Source organism: Rhinopithecus bieti, unplaced genomic scaffold, assembly GCF_001698545.2.
Source record: "Rhinopithecus bieti isolate Rb0 unplaced genomic scaffold, ASM169854v2 scaffold_25394, whole genome shotgun sequence".
Taxonomy (NCBI): domain Eukaryota; kingdom Metazoa; phylum Chordata; class Mammalia; order Primates; family Cercopithecidae; genus Rhinopithecus; species Rhinopithecus bieti.
In genome coordinates, this window is record NW_016811676.1 from 836,002 (window position 1) to 853,221 (window position 17,220).

Below are 17,220 nucleotides of genomic sequence, written 5' to 3' on the forward strand. Positions count from 1 at the left end.
CTCAAAAATAAATAAATAAATTAATTAAATAAAATGGCCAGCAGAAGGCTTTTGTTAATTGGTAACCAAACTGCTTTTTCCGCTGTGATTTGTGCAGTGGGGTCTCCTTTTGGATCTTCATTTTTAGGAACGGTGAGGAATACAAGCATACATATTTGCATTCGCTGCCCTTTTGAATGGCACACACGTGTATAGCAAGGAGTGAGGAGATTTTAGGCTTAATGTCTAGCCTTGCCTCTCCAATCTTTATGGAACTTTGGTGACTTACAGCTATTCCCATGTCACTAAAATATGAATTCAAATTATAATGCATATTCAAATTACAAAGTTTTTCTTAGTTTAAGGGTACATGATAGCAATTTTGTTTTAACTTTTTATTCCTTATGTTATTCCTTTTGCATTTAACCTATTGTTATCTCTCCCAGTAATTTTATCTAGTTATATTCAAATATATGTTAGGCAGGAGTACAGTTAACAATTGAAATATTTATTTCTTGCTTAGAATTAAGGTTTGTTTCAGAGCAGGATGGCAGTTGTTAAAATCTGGTAGTGATCAGAATATTGATTGTATGTTCTTAAGTGTCTAATTGTTCTACTCCCAAACAATTTATTTTAAATGATGGCTAGTGTTTTTCATATATATTGTTAAAACTTAAAAATGCTATCTGTCTAGTCTGGAGAGCAAGTGAGGCTTAGTGCCATGTAGTGTAAAATGAGCCACCTTTGTCACAGGCAACAGAAGAGGTGTTGCAATTAAGATGGTAAAGCAGTACCTTTTCATTTTTCACTTTAGAAGTGTGCTGCTGAGAAAGGAATATGATGAATAAGGGTAGTTTGGGTATTGATTTAAACATTTGATCATTAGTTATAAAATATTACTTGAACTTGGCATCTTAAGTTTTAAATTAAAAATGTGTAGATTTGGGTTACTGAAATAGAATTTCTTTTTTCCAGGATTTTGCTAATATAATGAAAATGCTGAGAAGCTTAATTCAAGATGGCTATATGGCCTTATTGGAGCAGCGTTGCCGCAGTGCCGCACAGGCCTTTACAGAGTTGCTGAACGGTTTAGATCCTCAAAAAATAAAGGTAAATTTGCCATATCATAACTTGTTTATCAATGCTAATGCACCTCAGATGAATGCAGAAGAGAACCAAGGCCTTAACTCTTTGTAGTCATATACCTAAGACCTTGCTGAGATTGGCTGAATCTACTTCAGGCTATAGGAAGCAGGTAGTGCTCCAATTCAGACTTCACGAGTATGCTCAATAGGTGATCCATTTTTATACTCTCTCCTTGACTGTAGTTTAAGGTCATTAGAACTGACTTTTTCTCTAAATCAAGGATTTCAACTCACTTTAGTCACACCTTTTCACCCAGGAAGAAAGTATAGGCATACCTCGTTTCATTATGCTTTGCTTTATTGCACTTTGCAGACAATGCATTTTTTACAAATTGAAGATTTGTGGCAATCCTGTGTCAAGCAAGTCTGTTGGTGCCAGTCTTCCGAAAGCATGTGCTCACCTTGTGTTTCTGTGGCACATTTTGGTAATTCTCACAATAGGCCAAACTTTTTCATTATCATTATCACTATATCTGTGATCAGTGATCTTTGATGTTACTATTGTAATTATTTTGGGACACTACAACCTGTGCCTATATAAGAAAGGGAACTTAATAAATTGTGTGTGTGTGTTCTGAGTGCTCTGCCAACCAGCTGTTATCTCCACCCACTTCTTTAAGTCTCCCTGTTCCCTGAGACATGATATTGAAATTAGGCCAATTAATGACTCTACAGTGGCCTCTAAGTATTCAAGGGAAAGGAAGAGTTGCACGTCTCTCACTTTAAATAAAAAACTAGAATGATTACGCTTCGTGAGGAAGGCATGTTGAAAGCCAAGACAGGCAGAAAGTTAGTCCTCTTGTGCCAAATAGCCAAACTGTGAATGCAAAGAAAAAGTTTTTGAAGGAAATTTAAAGTGCTACTTTAATGAACACATGAATGACAAGAAAGTGAAACAGCTTTCTTGCCGATGTGGAGAGTCTTAGTGGTCTGGGTGGAAGATCAAACCAGCCATAACATTCTCTTAAGCCAGAGCCTAATCCAGAGCAAGACTGTAACTCTTCTATTCTGTGAAGGCTGAGAGAGGTGAGGAAGTTGCAGAAGAATAGTTTGAAACTAGCAGAAGTTGGTTCATGAGATTTAAGGAAAGAAACCAATTTCATAACGTAAAAGTGCAAGGTGAAGCAGCAAGTGCTGATGGAGAAGCTGCAGCAAGTTATCAAGAAGATCTAGTGAAGATCATTGATAAAGGTGGCTGTGCTAAACAACAGATTGTCAATGGAGACAAAACAATCTTCTGTTGGAAGAAGATGCCGTCTAGGACTTTCATAGCTAGAGAGAAGTCAATGTCTGGTTTCAAAGCTTCAAAAACGATGGGCTCATTACTCATTAGGGGCTGATGCAGCTGGTGACCTAAGTTGAAGCCAGTGCTCATTTACTTTCCAAAAATCTGCAGGCCCTTGAGAATTATGCTACTTCACTCTGCCTGGAGCCCTAGAAATGGAAAAACAAAGCATGAATGACAGCACATCTGTTGACAGCAAGGTTTACTAAGTACTTTAAGCCCACTGTTGAGACCTACTGCTAGAATAAAAGATTCCTTGCCAAATACTACTGCTCATTGACAGTGCACCTGCCCAAGAGATCTGGTACGTGCACAAGGAGATGAATGTTGTTTTCATGCCTGGTAGCACATGGATCAAGGAGTCATTTTGACTTTCAAGTCTTATTATTTAAGAAACATATTTTATAAGGTTATAGCTGCCATATTCCTCTATGAGTCCTCTGTTGGATCTGGACAAAGTAAATTGAAAACCTTCTGGAAAGGATCACCACTCTAGATACCATAAAGAACGTTCATGGTGCATGTGAGAGATCAAAATATCAACATCAACAGGAGTTTGGAAGAAGTGAATTCCAGCCCTCATGGATGACTTTGGGGGGTTCAGGACATTAGTGGAGGAAGTCACTACAGATGTGGTGGAACAAGCAACAGAATTAGAAGTGGAGCCTGAAGATGTGACTGAATTGCTGCAACCTCAGGATAAAACTTGTAGGGATACGGAGTTGCTTCTTACACATGAACAAAAGAAGTCATTTCTTGAAATAGAACCTACTCCTTGTGAAGATGCTGTGAATATTGTTGAAATGAGAAACTTAGTTGATCAAGCAGTAGCAGGATTTGAGAGGATTCACTCCAATTTTGAAAGAAGTTCTAGTGTGGGTAAAATGCTGTCAAAAAGCATCACATGTTACAGAGAAACCTTTTCTGAAAGTCAGAGTCACTCAGTACGATGGACTTCATTGTTGTCTTATTTTAAGAAATTGCAGCAGCACCTTAATTTTCAGGAACTACCACCCTGAACAGTTAGCAGTCATCAATATCAAGGCAAAACCATCCACCAACAAAAATATGTAGATGACAGGTTGATGGGTGCAGCAAACCACCACGACACGTGTATACCTATGTAACAAACCTGCATGTTCTGCACATGTATCCCAGAACTTAAAGTATAATTTTTAAAAAAGTTTAAAAAAAGATTATGACTCAGTAAAGCCTCAGATGATCATTAGCATTTGTAGCAATAAAATCTTAAATTAAGGTGTATACATTGTTTAATAGACATAGTGCTAGTACACACTTAATAAACTACAGTATCACTTAAACATAACTTTTATATGCACTGGGTAACCCACAAGTTTGTGAGACTCACTTGATTGTGATATTTGCTTTATTGTAATGCTCCAGAGCCGAACCCACAGTATCTCTGAGGTAGCCTATAATAGCTAAGTAAATGTCTTAATCTGTCACTAGTACCCCTTACATGAAAAATAATATGACTTTAATTAGAAATTAATCTATTATGAACCATGCCTTAAGGAACTCTGAGACAGTGATTCTGTGTTTTAAATAGCAGGATAACTGCTTTATTGGGATAAAAATCTCTTTTCTAATTCAATTTGGCCAGTCATACTGATTAGTGAGATTTTATGACAATCATTGATTAGTAAGATTGATTAGCAAGATTCTGTTACACTTCTTTTTCTGTTGTGACTAGATGCAGATTGGGCAGAATTATGTTCAGATTTTTAACTGAGGCATTTTTATTGACAGCAATTGAACCTGGCCATGATTAACTATGTCTTGGTTGTCTATGGACTTGCCATTTCTCTCCTTGGAATAGGACAGCCTGAGGTAAGATTTGTAACAGTGGTAATAAACAATTAAAATGATAGTGACATACCTTATAATAGTTGTTTTCTCATTTTGACCCATTTTCTTCTCTGTACCTTCTGATAATTTTGTCTGAAATATATCAGTTTAATTTAGTTTGTGTTTTTAAAGAATATTTAGTTTGTTCCTATTAGAAAAGGCTTTGCCAGGCAATCAGTGGGAATCTACTTTTATGTGTATAAAATTAGGACATAATGTATCATGATAGATAGATTTCAGAAACATAATCTTGGGGGAAAAGCAAGTTGGAGGACATAAACATTGTGATCCCACTTATATACAATTTGGAAAATATAAATAATAGTATTACATACTGTTTAAGAATTCTGTGCATCTTGTAAAAAAGTGGAAAAAATATGGATTATGTTTATATAGAATTGAAGATAATGGCTGCCTTTAGTGATGGCAGGAGGGAATGGACCTGGGGAGGTTTCATGTTATGCTGTTTTCCTAGAAAAACACAGGTAACAATGATAATGTTAATATCTTTTATTTCTAGGTAGAAAGTACTTAGGTATTGTATTTCTAGATTGCAGGCTTCCTATAACTGCATGTAGTCAGTGTATAGACATGAGCTCCCAGGATTTCCCTTAGTCATGCTCCTGCCTTGCTCTCCTGGAATGTCTACCTACCTATACTGTTTGACATTATAACTTTGCTTTCTGAGGTTTTGAGTTTGCTATAAATGTTGAAATGCTCTAGAATGACCTCAAGTATAATATATAATTTGGGCTCTGTTTTTCCCTGTCTAGATGAAGGTTTAACCCTAACTTGCCACCTAGCGAGGATCTAAGTAGTCTTTTACGTTCTGTTCTCTCCCAGAAGTCGACAGTGCCCAAGGTTCATTTTCCTTGATCTCGGTGTCACAGATTAATAATGTCTCCCATGAATGCTGTCTAATTCTATTTTCCAAGAGACAGCTGGAGACAGAACTTCATGATTTTAATTTTATTCCTGACAATAATAATAAATACCATATTTTACCTTATTAGAATTGAAGAAATCGGCCGGGCGCGGTGGCTCAAGCCTGTAATCCCAGCACTTTGGGAGGCCGAGACGGGCGGATCACGAGGTCAGGAGATCGAGACCATCCTGGCTAACATGGTGAAACCCCGTCTTTACTAAAATTACAAAAAACTAGCCGGGCGAGGTGGCGGGCGCCTGTAGTCCCAGCTACTCGGGAGGCTGAGGCAGGAGAATGGCGTGAACCCGGGAGGCAGAGCTTGCAGTGAGCCGAGATTGCGCCACTGCACTCCAGTCTGGGCGACAGAGCGAGACTCCGCCTAAAAAAAAAAAAAAAAAAAAAAAAATTTAAAAAAATTTTTTTTTCATTTTTGATTTAATTTAAAATAAAAATTTTTGGGGAAAAAAAAACATGTTATAGTAGAACTTACATGTTTGGAAGAATTTCATCAGAGGATAGCCCTTGCTTCAAACATTTTTAGAATGCGCTCTGTTGGAACTGGCCTCAAAGCTCTATTTTGTAGTGACATTTCTTTTTTTCACTCACAGTAGGGTTACCAGTATTTCTTAGAACTGAGTGTCTTTTGGATGTTTTCCAAAACAAAATTCATTCAACTTAGTGGTTTTCACTGTTGAGAATATTAAAAAAAGAATGTACTCTAAGTTATGTTAAGTTTTCCCAAAGAGCTGTTTTAAGACAGCTTTCATCCATCTTATGCCACAAAAGACTGTGATAACATCATTGGAATGGCATTCCTTCTAAGGGATTAGCACTTAATAGGATCTATGTTATGGTGTGTTTACACCATAATTAGCCTTTTTTAAAAAAACAAAAACAAAAACACGATTTGACTCTTTTTAGTATTAGCCAGCACCTGCCAGGCCCTTAGTGTGTACTGGTAAATGCTTGTAGGTTGATTATCTGATGTGTTCAGCTGGATTGGTTTGGTTGTGTCTCTGACTATCTATATGATCAGAAATTTATGTAATTCCTAAGAAAGTGAAACACAGAGGTATAATTTTGCCACAGGAATTTGGGGATATGCAGTTGTTATTTTAATATTATTAAAAAAAAATCAACCTTTAGGTAAAATTTATTTCAGTATTTCTGTTTGTATGTAAGTGATCATTGTTTTCACTGCTATTGAAGGAATTATCTGAAGCTGAAAACCAGTTTAAGAGGATTATTGAACACTACCCCAATGAGGGACTTGATTGCTTGGCCTACTGTGGAATTGGAAAAGTATATTTGAAAAAAAACAGGTTAGTAGAAATGACACTACTTTAAGCTCTAGGCTGGTAACTCATTTAAAATCCAATGTGATAATGATCCATTTTCTGGAATTATTTTGATATCTCCTCTGTAGCACAGTATCATAATTGTGATTTACTTTGAGGACCTGAAATTTCACTATCAATATATATATATATTTTTATTATACTTTAAGTTCTAGGGTACATGTGCACAACGTGCAGGTTTGTTACATATATATACATGTGCCATGTTGGTGTGCTGCACCCATTAAGTTGTCATTTACATTAGGTATATCTCCTGATGCTATCACTCCCCCTCTCCCTCCCCACAATAGGACCTGGTGTGTGATGTTCCCCTTCCTGTGTCCAAGTGATCTCATTGTTCAATTCCCACCGATGAGTGAGAACATGTGGTATTTGGTTTTCTGTTCTTGCGATAGTTTGCTGAGAATGATGGTTTCCAGCTGCATCCATGTCCCTACAAAGACACGAACTCATCCTTTTTTATGGCTGCATAGTATTTCATGGTGTATATGTGCCACATTTTCTTAATCCAGTCTGTCACTGATAGACATTTGGGTTGATTCCAAGTCTTTGCTATTGTGAATAGTGCCGCAGTAAACATCCGTGTGCATGTGCCTTTATAGCAGCATGACTTATAATCCTTTGGGTATATCCCCAGTAATGGTATGGCTAGGTCAAATGGTATTTCTAGTTCTAGATCTTGAGGAATCACCACACTGTTTTCTACAATGGTTGAACTAGTTTACAGTCCCACCAACATTGTAAAAGTGTTCCTATTTCTCCACATCCTCTCCAGGACCTGTTGTTTCCTGATTTTTTAATGATTGCCATTTTAACTGGTGTGAGATGGTATCTCATTGTGGTTTTGATTTGCATTTCTCTGATGGCGAGGAATGATGAGCATTTTTTCATGTGTCTGTTGGCTGTATGAATGTCTTCTTTTGAGAAGTGTCTGTTCATATCCTTTGCCCACTTTTTGATGGGGTTGTTTGTTTTTTTTCTTGTAAATTTGATTGAGTTCTTTATAGGTTCTGGATATTAGCCCTTTGTCAGATGAGTAGATTGCAAAAATTTTCTCCCGTTCTGTAGGTTGCCTGTTCACTCTGATGGTAGTTTCTTTTGCTGTGCAGAAGCTCTTTAGTTTAATTAGATCCCATTTGTCAATTTTGGCTTTTGTTGCCATTGCTTTTAGTGTTTTAGACATGAAGTCCTTGCCCATGCCTATGTCCTGAATGGTATTACCTAGGTTTTCTTCTAGGGTTTTNATAAGTCAGCGCTATAGTAATTTGACATTAAAGATTGAATAGTCTAGTGTATAATCATCTATAGTGAGTGAATTGATATAAACTAATGTTTTTAAAATCTGATTGTTTAATTTTTTTGATTTAATTATTTTTTAAAATCTGTATAAAGATGGTTTTAAATAAGAGATATCTATGTATTCAAAGACATAATGAGTTAGGAATAAAAGTCTCTCCTCTGAACTCTATTGTAGTTGTAATCCTTACAGTTTAATATTGAAGCTGTTCTCTAAATGCCTCATGTCTCTTAGTCTTGTCTCCCTGAATGTCAGTATGTCCCCAAGGGGACAGGATTATGTCTTGAGCTTTAAAAAAAGAAAATCTGTTCTGCCACTTGTACCCAGTATAGAGGTAGGTATTTTAGATTACTGTATAAAGAAATAATTGTTGACCGATTGAATATTCTTTATAATTTCTAACTATCTTTCAATTTTCATTTAACTTGTTAGGGGAAATTTTGTGAGATTTTGGGGGAACCCCCCACCCCAGGCTTAGAATGTGCCTAGAACCTCCTTTATAGATTTTTTAAAATTAAATAAAGTTTTTTTTTTGGCCAGGCACAGTGGCCCACACCTGGAATCCCAACACTTTGGGAGGCCGAGGTGGGTGAATCACCTGAGGTCAGGAGTTCGAGACCAGCCTGACCAATATGGTGAAACCCCGTCTCTACTAAAAATACAAAAATTAGCCGAGTGTGGTGGTGTGCGCCTGTAGTCCCAGCTACCGGGAGACTGAGGCAGGAGAATTGCTTGAACCCAGGAGGCAGAGGTTGCAGTGAGTCGAGATTGTGCCACTGCACTCTAGCCTGGGTGACAGAGCGACACTCCGTCTCAAAAAAACAAAGTTTTTTTTTACTTCGTGAAATTACTGTCTTAGCTGAGCTATATTAAGGATCAAGCAGATGCAGGGAAAGTGAGGACTTAGCAAGCACCTTTATAGGATTAGCAAATGAAACTAGTTTAAAAGTTTAGTATAAATTGTTTAGGTTATACCCGTTTGATGCAGCAGTCACATGCAAATTCACAAGGTCTAGAAAAATTACTTAAATGTTTAGAATCATGAAGATTGTGCAAAGCTAGAAAGTCTTTTTCATATTGAAAAGCATTTACATTTTAATTTCTGAATATTACAGTGTGGGACTGAATAGCAAATACACTGTTTTTTGGTGTTGCAATGTGCAGTTTCTGCTTTGAAATCCTGTGATGTATGACTGTCTTACAGTGGATGGTGGTGTAGCTTTCTGCACGTGAATCTTACTGTAGCTGTAGGCAAAAATAAGTTTTTAAATTGGGAAGTCATTTCAGGATTAGAGAAGGCAGGAAAGTCTTCTCTAGTGTGAAGAGATGAATAAAGACTTGGTTAACTTTTTTTTTTGTTGAGGCAGAGTTTCGCTCTTGTTGCCCAAGGTGGGGTGCAATGGCGCAGTCTCAGCTCACTGCAACCTCTGCCTCCTGGAGGCAATTCTCTTGCCTCAACCTCCCAAGTAGCTGGGATTACAGGCATGTACCACCACACCCAGCTAATTTTGTATTTTTAGTAGAGACGGGATTTCACTATGTTGGTCAGGCTGGTTTTGAACTCCTGACCTCAGGTGATCCACCTGCCATGGCCTCCCAAAGTGTTGAAATTACCGGCATGAGCCACTGTGCCCAGCCTTGGTTAACTTTATAATTAAGTACTTCAGTATTCTTTTGTTGAATGGACTGTGGGAATCTATTGACATTATTTCTTCAAATCATGAATCAAATCAGAACTAAAACATTTCATATTTATAGTTAAAGCAATTTAAATACACATTTAAATATTTGTTAAAATAATTTACTGTTTTATGGTTGAGAGAAAACATCCAGAATACATGATGCCTTAAAAAAAATTTTTTAGCAGAGAAATTTTTACTACCGTTGTCCTAATAGAGTCAAATAAAATAAAAATTCCCCTATTTATGAATTATTAGTTGTAGTGGAAGTTTGCTGTTTCTGTATAAGAATCTACTTTAGTTTAGTTAATGAAACAAAGATTGAACAGATTATTCAATTTTCTGTTTCAATTGTTGGAATCTTTAAAAAGTAAGTACCAACTTTAAAAGAACTAGTGTACATTGGCCGGGCGTGGTGGCTCACGCCTGTACCAGCACTTTGGGAGGCCTAGGCGGGCGAATCATGAGGTCAGGAGTTCGGCACCAGCCTGGCCAATATGGTGAAACCCTTTCTCTACTAAAAAAATACAAAAATTAGCCAGGCGTGGTGGTGCGTGCCTGTAGTTACAGCTACTCGGGAGACTGAGGCAGAAAGAATCGCTGAACCCAGGGGGTGGAGGTTGCAGTGAGCTGAGATCTCACCACTGCACTCCAGCCTGGGCAACAGAGTGAGACTCCATCTCAAAAACAGCAACAACAACAACAACAACAACAACAAAAAACTAGTGTACACCTAGCACAATAAAGCCAGTGTCCAAGACGAGTTGTGTTTAATGCGTATTACTTTTATAGCAAAACAGCAATAGTGACTTTGTTTTTTTAAAGAAAATTTAGTTACATTGAATATTGCTGTTCAGTGATTCAGCAAATGTATTTGTCCCAGTAAGCTTGAGATCTTTGGTGACTTTTGTTGAGGGGAATGAAAATACCATTTTACATATTTAATACCTTTTTCATAATTTTGACTTTAGATTTCTAGAAGCTCTCAATCACTTTGAGAAAGCAAGAACCTTGATTTATCGTCTTCCTGGAGTGTTAACTTGGCCCACAAGTAATGTGATTATTGAAGAGTCTCAGCCACAAAAAATAAAGGTAACCATTAATTTTTGCGGAGTGTTTCTTACTGTGAATGCTTATCTGCATTGACTGACTCAGGTAGCAGGAGGCAGAGAGGTAGGAGCATTCCATCCCCACTTCCTTTACATGCATTTCCCCTCTACAGTCTATTGAGAATCTCTGACATTTATTGAATGTTTTCTATGTGCCAGTCCTGTACCTTCCATTTATCATTATGCTTAACAGCAGGCCTGTGCAGGGGGCACTGTGATCATTCCCATTTTACAGATGAGGAAGGTTAAGTTTAGAGAGGTGAAATGATGCACTCAAGGTGAAACAGCAAGCAAATCGTAGTCCTGGGACTTGAGTCCAGGCATTCTGACTTCTGAGTGTACGTGATCCTGCAGTATGCTGGACTTGGTTGTACTTAGAGGAAGGTATAGTATTGCTGTTTCATCATAAAGTTACCACAGTTACTGAGATGGTACTTAAAGATTCAGAAAAATACTAATTTAGTCTCACATCCAGAAGCATAAAGATGCTTTGCTTGTTCTAGAAAGACGTATGTGTGAAATGACTGAGATAGGCTTTTACTTGTAGTGAACTCTCACATGTACTCAGAACTTGATTTTGGCTAAAGTCAACTTTTACAACTCAATAATAAAAAGACAAATAATCTAATTTAAGAAGTAGACAAAGGATCTGAATAGACATTTCTGCAAAGAAGATATACAAATGGCCAATTAGCACATGAAAAGATATTCAGCATCATTAGCTATCAGAGAAATACAAATCAAAACCACAGTGAGATACTACTTCACACTCAGTAGGATGTGGGTAGACAATAAATATTGGCAAGGGTATAGAAAAATGGGAACATTCAGACACTGCTGGTGGTAATGTATAATGATGCAGCTGCTTTGGAAAATAGTCTGGCAGTTGCTCAGACAGTTAAACATAGAGTTACCATGTCTCAGTCCATTTGTGTTGCTATAAAGGACTACCTGAGACTGGGTGATTTATGAAGAAAAGGAGGCTTGTGGTTTTGCAGGCTGTATAAGAAGCATGGTGTCAGCATCTGCTGGTGAGGGCCTTCAGCAGCTCCTACTCATGTGGCGTAGGAGAGCCAGTCTGTAGAGATCATATGGTGAGAGATGGGGAAGTGCCAGACTCTTTTTAACAACCAACTCTTTAGGGAACTAATGGAGTGAGAACTCACTCACCCCAGGGAGGGAATTAGTCTATTCATGAGAGATTTGTCACCATGACTCAAAACACCTCCCACTGTGTCTCACCTCCAACACCAGGGATCAGATTTCAACATGTGGTTTGGAGGGTCAAACATTCAAACTATAGCATACCATATGACCCAGCAGTTTCACTCCTAGGTGTGTACAGAGAAAGGAAAACATGTTCTCACAAAAACTTGTATGTGAATGTTCATAGCAGCGTTAGTCATAATAGCCCAAGTATTCATCAGCTGATAAATGGGTGAATAAGTATTGGAACCTGGGAGGTTGAGGCTGCAGTAAGCCTTGATTGTGCCACTGCAGTGCAGCCTGGGCAACAGAGTGAGAGTCTGCCTCAAAAACAAATGGCCAGGTGTGGTGGCTCACTCCTGTAATCCCACCACTTTCGGAGGCCAAGGCTTCAGGAAGCTTGCTTGAGCTCAGGAGTTCCAGACCAGCCTGGGCAACATGGTGAAACTGGTCAATACAAAAATTAGCCAAACATGGTGGCACACACCTGTAGTCCCAGTGACTCAGGAGGCTGAGGTGGGAGGATCAGTTGAACCTAGGAGGCAGAGGTTTCAGTGAGGTGAGATTATGCCACTGCACTCCAGCCTGAGTGACAGAGTGAGACCCTGTCTCAAAAAAAAAAAACAAACAAAAAAGTACTTGATAACATGCTACAGCATGTATGAACCTTGACAACATTATGCTAAATAAAAGAAGCCAAACACAAAGGGCTTGTGTGAGTCCATTCGTATGAAATCTCCAGAATAGGCAAATCTGTATATAGAACAGAAAGCAGACTAGTGATTGCTGGGCCTGGGAGGTTAGGGGAAAATGAGGAGGGACTGCTAATGCATATGGAGTTTCTTGTTGAAAATGTTCTAAATTTAGATTGTGGTGATGTCAGTACATCCTGTGAATATGCTAAAAACCACTGGACTACACTTTACTTGAGTTGTATAGTGTGTTAATTATATCTCAACAAAGCTGTTATAAAAAATAAAACACAGGGATTCTTGGATTTTCCTCTCTTCATACAAGATTGGGATGGAGGCACAGGAGCTATTGATAACAAAAAGCCAGCACTGGAGGCATGGCATGAGTCTCTTGGGGGCTTCATTAGCCATGGAATAATTCGCCAGGGAGTCCACAAACAACAGTGGCAGAGCTGCAAGGAGGAAGATCATGGGAGTGTTAGGATCCTGGATGAGGTGATGTCGGGCAAGAGGAGCTGGTAAAGTCCTCAGGATTCCCCTAAGGGTTATTCTGCCTTGCTTGACTTCCTCTTAATGCTTATGGGAGATTTCTGAGAGTTGTAAATTATGAAATGAGATTTGATGATTGTAACAGGACAAAATTTTGATTCTTTCGAAATTCTGTAAAAAAATTTTGTTCAGTCTTCTTTTTAAATCTCTTATGTCTTTGTATCAGCCTTCCTTTTAAAAGGAAAAACTTTCAAAGTTGTATGTAGTTTGTTGTTGGTGAAAAAAATTTAGTCATTCTTATGCTGAAAATATTTTGATGGCAAGAGGTTATTGAAATCACAGACATTTTTATTGACAGATTAGTATTGTAATGGTATCATTTTTGTTTATTTTGTTTTAGATGCTGTTAGAGAAATTTGTTGAAGAATGCAAGTTCCCTCCAGTGCCAGATGCCATTTGTTGCTATCAGAAGTGCCATGGATATTCTAAGATCCAGATATACATAACTGATCCAGACTTTAAGGTAAATAATGAGTGTACAGTGGGACATTAATTGCAAAATCATTCCTTAAAATGGGCTCAAAACAATCTCTAATTGGAAGCACCCAAGTTCTCTGGCTAGTTAGCAGTTGTCCACGCCTTTCCCTGGACTTTTTTTTTTTTTTTTTTTTTGAGACGGAGTCTCACTCTGTCACCCAGGCTGGAGTGCAGTGGCACAATCTTGGCTCACTGCACCCACTGCCTCCTGGGTTCAAGCAATTTTCCTGCCTCAGCCTCCCGAGTAGCTGGGATTACAGGCATGTCCCAGCACACCCAGCTAATTTTTGTATTTTTAGTAGAGACGGAGTTTCATCCTATTGATCAGGATGGTCTCGATCTCTTGACTTCGTAATCTGCCCCCCTCAGCCTCCCAAAGTGCTGGGATTACAGGTATGAACCACCGCGCCCAGCCTTCCTGTACTTTTTTAGGTCTACATCATCTCACATGGGAACCAGAGCCACTGTTGTATAAACACTGTGGGCTGGGGTAGTGACCTGAGAAGGCAGGCTGGCTCATTCCTTTTCCTCTTCCAGCCACCTTAGGAGGATAGGAAACAAAGTGAGATTGTTACCTCTGATTTGTTGCAATTCTGATGTCTCATAAAATTTGAGTCCCGAATCTAAAGGTCATTGTGATCACTGAATTAGCTGCTAAAGACCAAAATTTGAGATAAGTCTGGCACTTAATTAAGTTATACTGGTTTATTCAAGAAGATAGTAGCTGCCCTTGTCCTACTGTTCCAATGTCCATGGTTAGTAAATCAGATGAAATAATGTTTATAAAATATTTGATATAAAGAATAATGTGACTTTTTGCTGTGGAAATAAACATGTTAGTCAAGCTGTCTCTCTTTGTCTTTATGTGTGTTGTAGTGAGTGTGTGTGCAGAGACATCTTTGAAACGTTAATTACAAATTTTTTTGTAACCCTAGGGTTTTATACGCATCAGCTGTTGCCAGTACTGTAAAATAGAATTTCACATGAATTGCTGGAAGAAGTTAAAAAGTACAACCTTTAATGATAAAATTGACAAGGTAAAGCATAACAAGATTGTCTGAATTTTTCAGTATACTTATTGTATGTCAATTTTTTCCCCAAGAATTCCTTCCTGAACATTCTGCACATCATTAGAAAGTTTTAAATTATAACTTTAATAATAAAGTGGAAAATCAGGTTTTGTTTTTATTTATACAATTATGAAGGCATTAACCATAGAGGCTTTGTTTTTTTAAAGAGACAGATCTCACTGTGTTACCCAGGCTAGAGGCAGTGGTGCAGTCGTAGCTCACTGCAGCCTCAGACTCCTTGACCCAAGTGATCCTGCTTCAGCCTCCCAAAGTGCTGGGATTATAGGTATGAGCCACTGTGCCAGACCCCACTTGAAAGTTTTGATGTGGAATTAGAGGTTTCAAAACCAAAATTTGATGCGGTAATTTGTACTAAGAAATCAACTCAAAACAATTTTTTTAATGTTGGGAAGAAGGATCAACTTCAATTTTAAACTGCCATTTCTTACCAGGGATTTTCTTATCATCAAGATAATGACGTTAATTACCATGAAGTAGACATACTTTGAGGGAAGACATAATATTATGATCTTATTTGTATTCATAGAATTCGTTTCTGATCTGTAGAAACTATGGACCTTTTCCTACACTTCTTAGGCTTATGCAGACCACTGTTCTTATCTGGGAAAGAGTAAGGCAGTTGTACTAGGCATCTGTTAACAATAGCAATGATTAAAGTTGGTAGAAGTAAATTCTCACATTTTGTACATTTTCACATAATGAATTAACAATATAATGATGTGAGTAAATAACTGTCACCTTTGAGTCACTTCTGCTATGTCTTTGTCTTACCTAAATTGAGTTTCTCTAGCGATATACCATCTTTTAGTGGTCTTAACCATTCCCATGGTTTTAAATATGCTCTTTAGATTAGTTAGCTTTCACTAGGATATGCTGAAGTAATATACAACCCAAATATCTTGTGGCATACATTCAGAGAAGTTTGTTTTTTGCTTACATGACTTGTCCTACAGTTCTGCAGTTGTTGGCTGGGACTGGGCTATAGCAGCTTTATTCTGTCTGGCTCTATTCCTTGTTTCTCAATCTAAGTTGAAGAATGACCCTTTTCTGGAACATCTTCCTGTGTCAGAGGAAAAAGAACAATGTCCAGTCTATAAAGTGTTTGTGAAACCTTTTGCCTAGACATGTGTACATCATGTCTGGTCACTTTGCATTGATGAAAGCAAGTCTCATGGTCAGACCCACACCTGAAAGTATGTTTTTCCTACATGGAAGCCTTAGAATTCACATGGCAGTGAGTAAGGATTTTCACCACTTCCCTGAAGATGGTTTTAGTCCATATTTTGACTGTTCCTACTGGTAAAAGTAGTATACATGTATAGATTTATCCCCCCTAGACGTAACATTTTTCTTGTTTTTTTTTTTTTTTTTTTAAATCAAATAGGATTTTCTACAAGGAATGTGTCTTACCCCTGACTGTGAAGGTGTCATTTCTAAGATTATCATCTTCAGCAGTGGTGGTCAAGTTAAATGTGAAGTAAGTAATAAAGGGGTTAAATAGATAACCAAAATGTTTACACCTTTTGAAACATGATTTGAATTCGTAGATGTCATGTAATTTGGATATTTTCCAGGAAAGAAGCAATTACTTCATTTAAGAAAATATAGGAAATACTTGGATGTGAGAATCCTTCATTGTAATGAAAGCATTTGTATATTCTTTTATTTTTTAATAGGAAAAGGAGGCTTTTATATCTTAGTTTTACTGTTTTACTCTTTTGATAACTTCATTTTCTTAATCCTGGTAAACTTTTGGGCATTAGTGGGTGTGCAGGTTTTTAGGGAAGGGGAAGAGCATCTTGAGGGATTACCTTTAACTTCTTGACATGGGAGTGGCAGGAGTGGGTAGTCGTAATAATATTTACACTTTATTAGATCATCTGCTTACTCTTAATTTTTTAAAATATTTTTCCTCAAGTGTGTCTACTCTCTTGTTCCTCTTCAGTAAATTATTTTGCTAAAGCTTTCTGGGCTTTTGTCTGGGTCAGAACATCATCACTGTTCTCTATCAAACTGAACATTATGTGTGCTTCTGAAATACTTGTCACTTGTGGTTTTGTGTTTTATGTCATGGGAGTATGAGACAAATTTTGGATGTCTTTGTTTTATTTAAAGTTTGAACACAAGGTCATAAAAGAAAAGGTTCCTCCAAGACCTATTCTGAAACAGAAATGTTCTAGGTAAGATTTTTAACAATCAGTGCTTTGATGATGTCTCTTAGAATATAATTCAGTTAAATGCAGATTTCTAAATTATGCCTTTTAAAAAATTGGCTGTGTATACATATATCCAAATAAGTGTTTTTTAGAAATGATTTTTATGGAAATTTAAAACTTAAAGAGAACTAGCCTAGAATGACTAAATACTAAAAACCTGATTCAGAATTATTTATCTAGTGGCTGAATTTACAAGTAAAATTAGAACATTTGATGTTGTGAAATTACATGTTTGATGAATAGATTTGGCATTTATATAAAAACTATATAGTTTGCTGTCTGTTGTTGAAACTTTAATTCCAAAAGCGTATTTTTCTTTTTATTTCTCTTCAATAAACATTTT

The 17,220-nt window shown here is 37.4% G+C and overlaps 1 protein-coding gene across 1 annotated transcript in view; it reads left to right on the plus strand.

Moving 5' to 3' along the window:
- TTC3 (tetratricopeptide repeat domain 3) overlaps positions 1-17,220 on the plus strand; it is a 132,831-nt gene that overhangs the window by 59,838 nt on the left and 55,773 nt on the right. Inside the window, 8 exon segments of the mRNA XM_017894623.1 lie at positions 955-1,089; positions 4,180-4,260; positions 6,413-6,525; positions 10,509-10,629; positions 13,434-13,556; positions 14,506-14,607; positions 16,046-16,138; positions 16,777-16,841. Coding sequence (XP_017750112.1) covers positions 955-1,089; positions 4,180-4,260; positions 6,413-6,525; positions 10,509-10,629; positions 13,434-13,556; positions 14,506-14,607; positions 16,046-16,138; positions 16,777-16,841 — 833 coding nt within the window.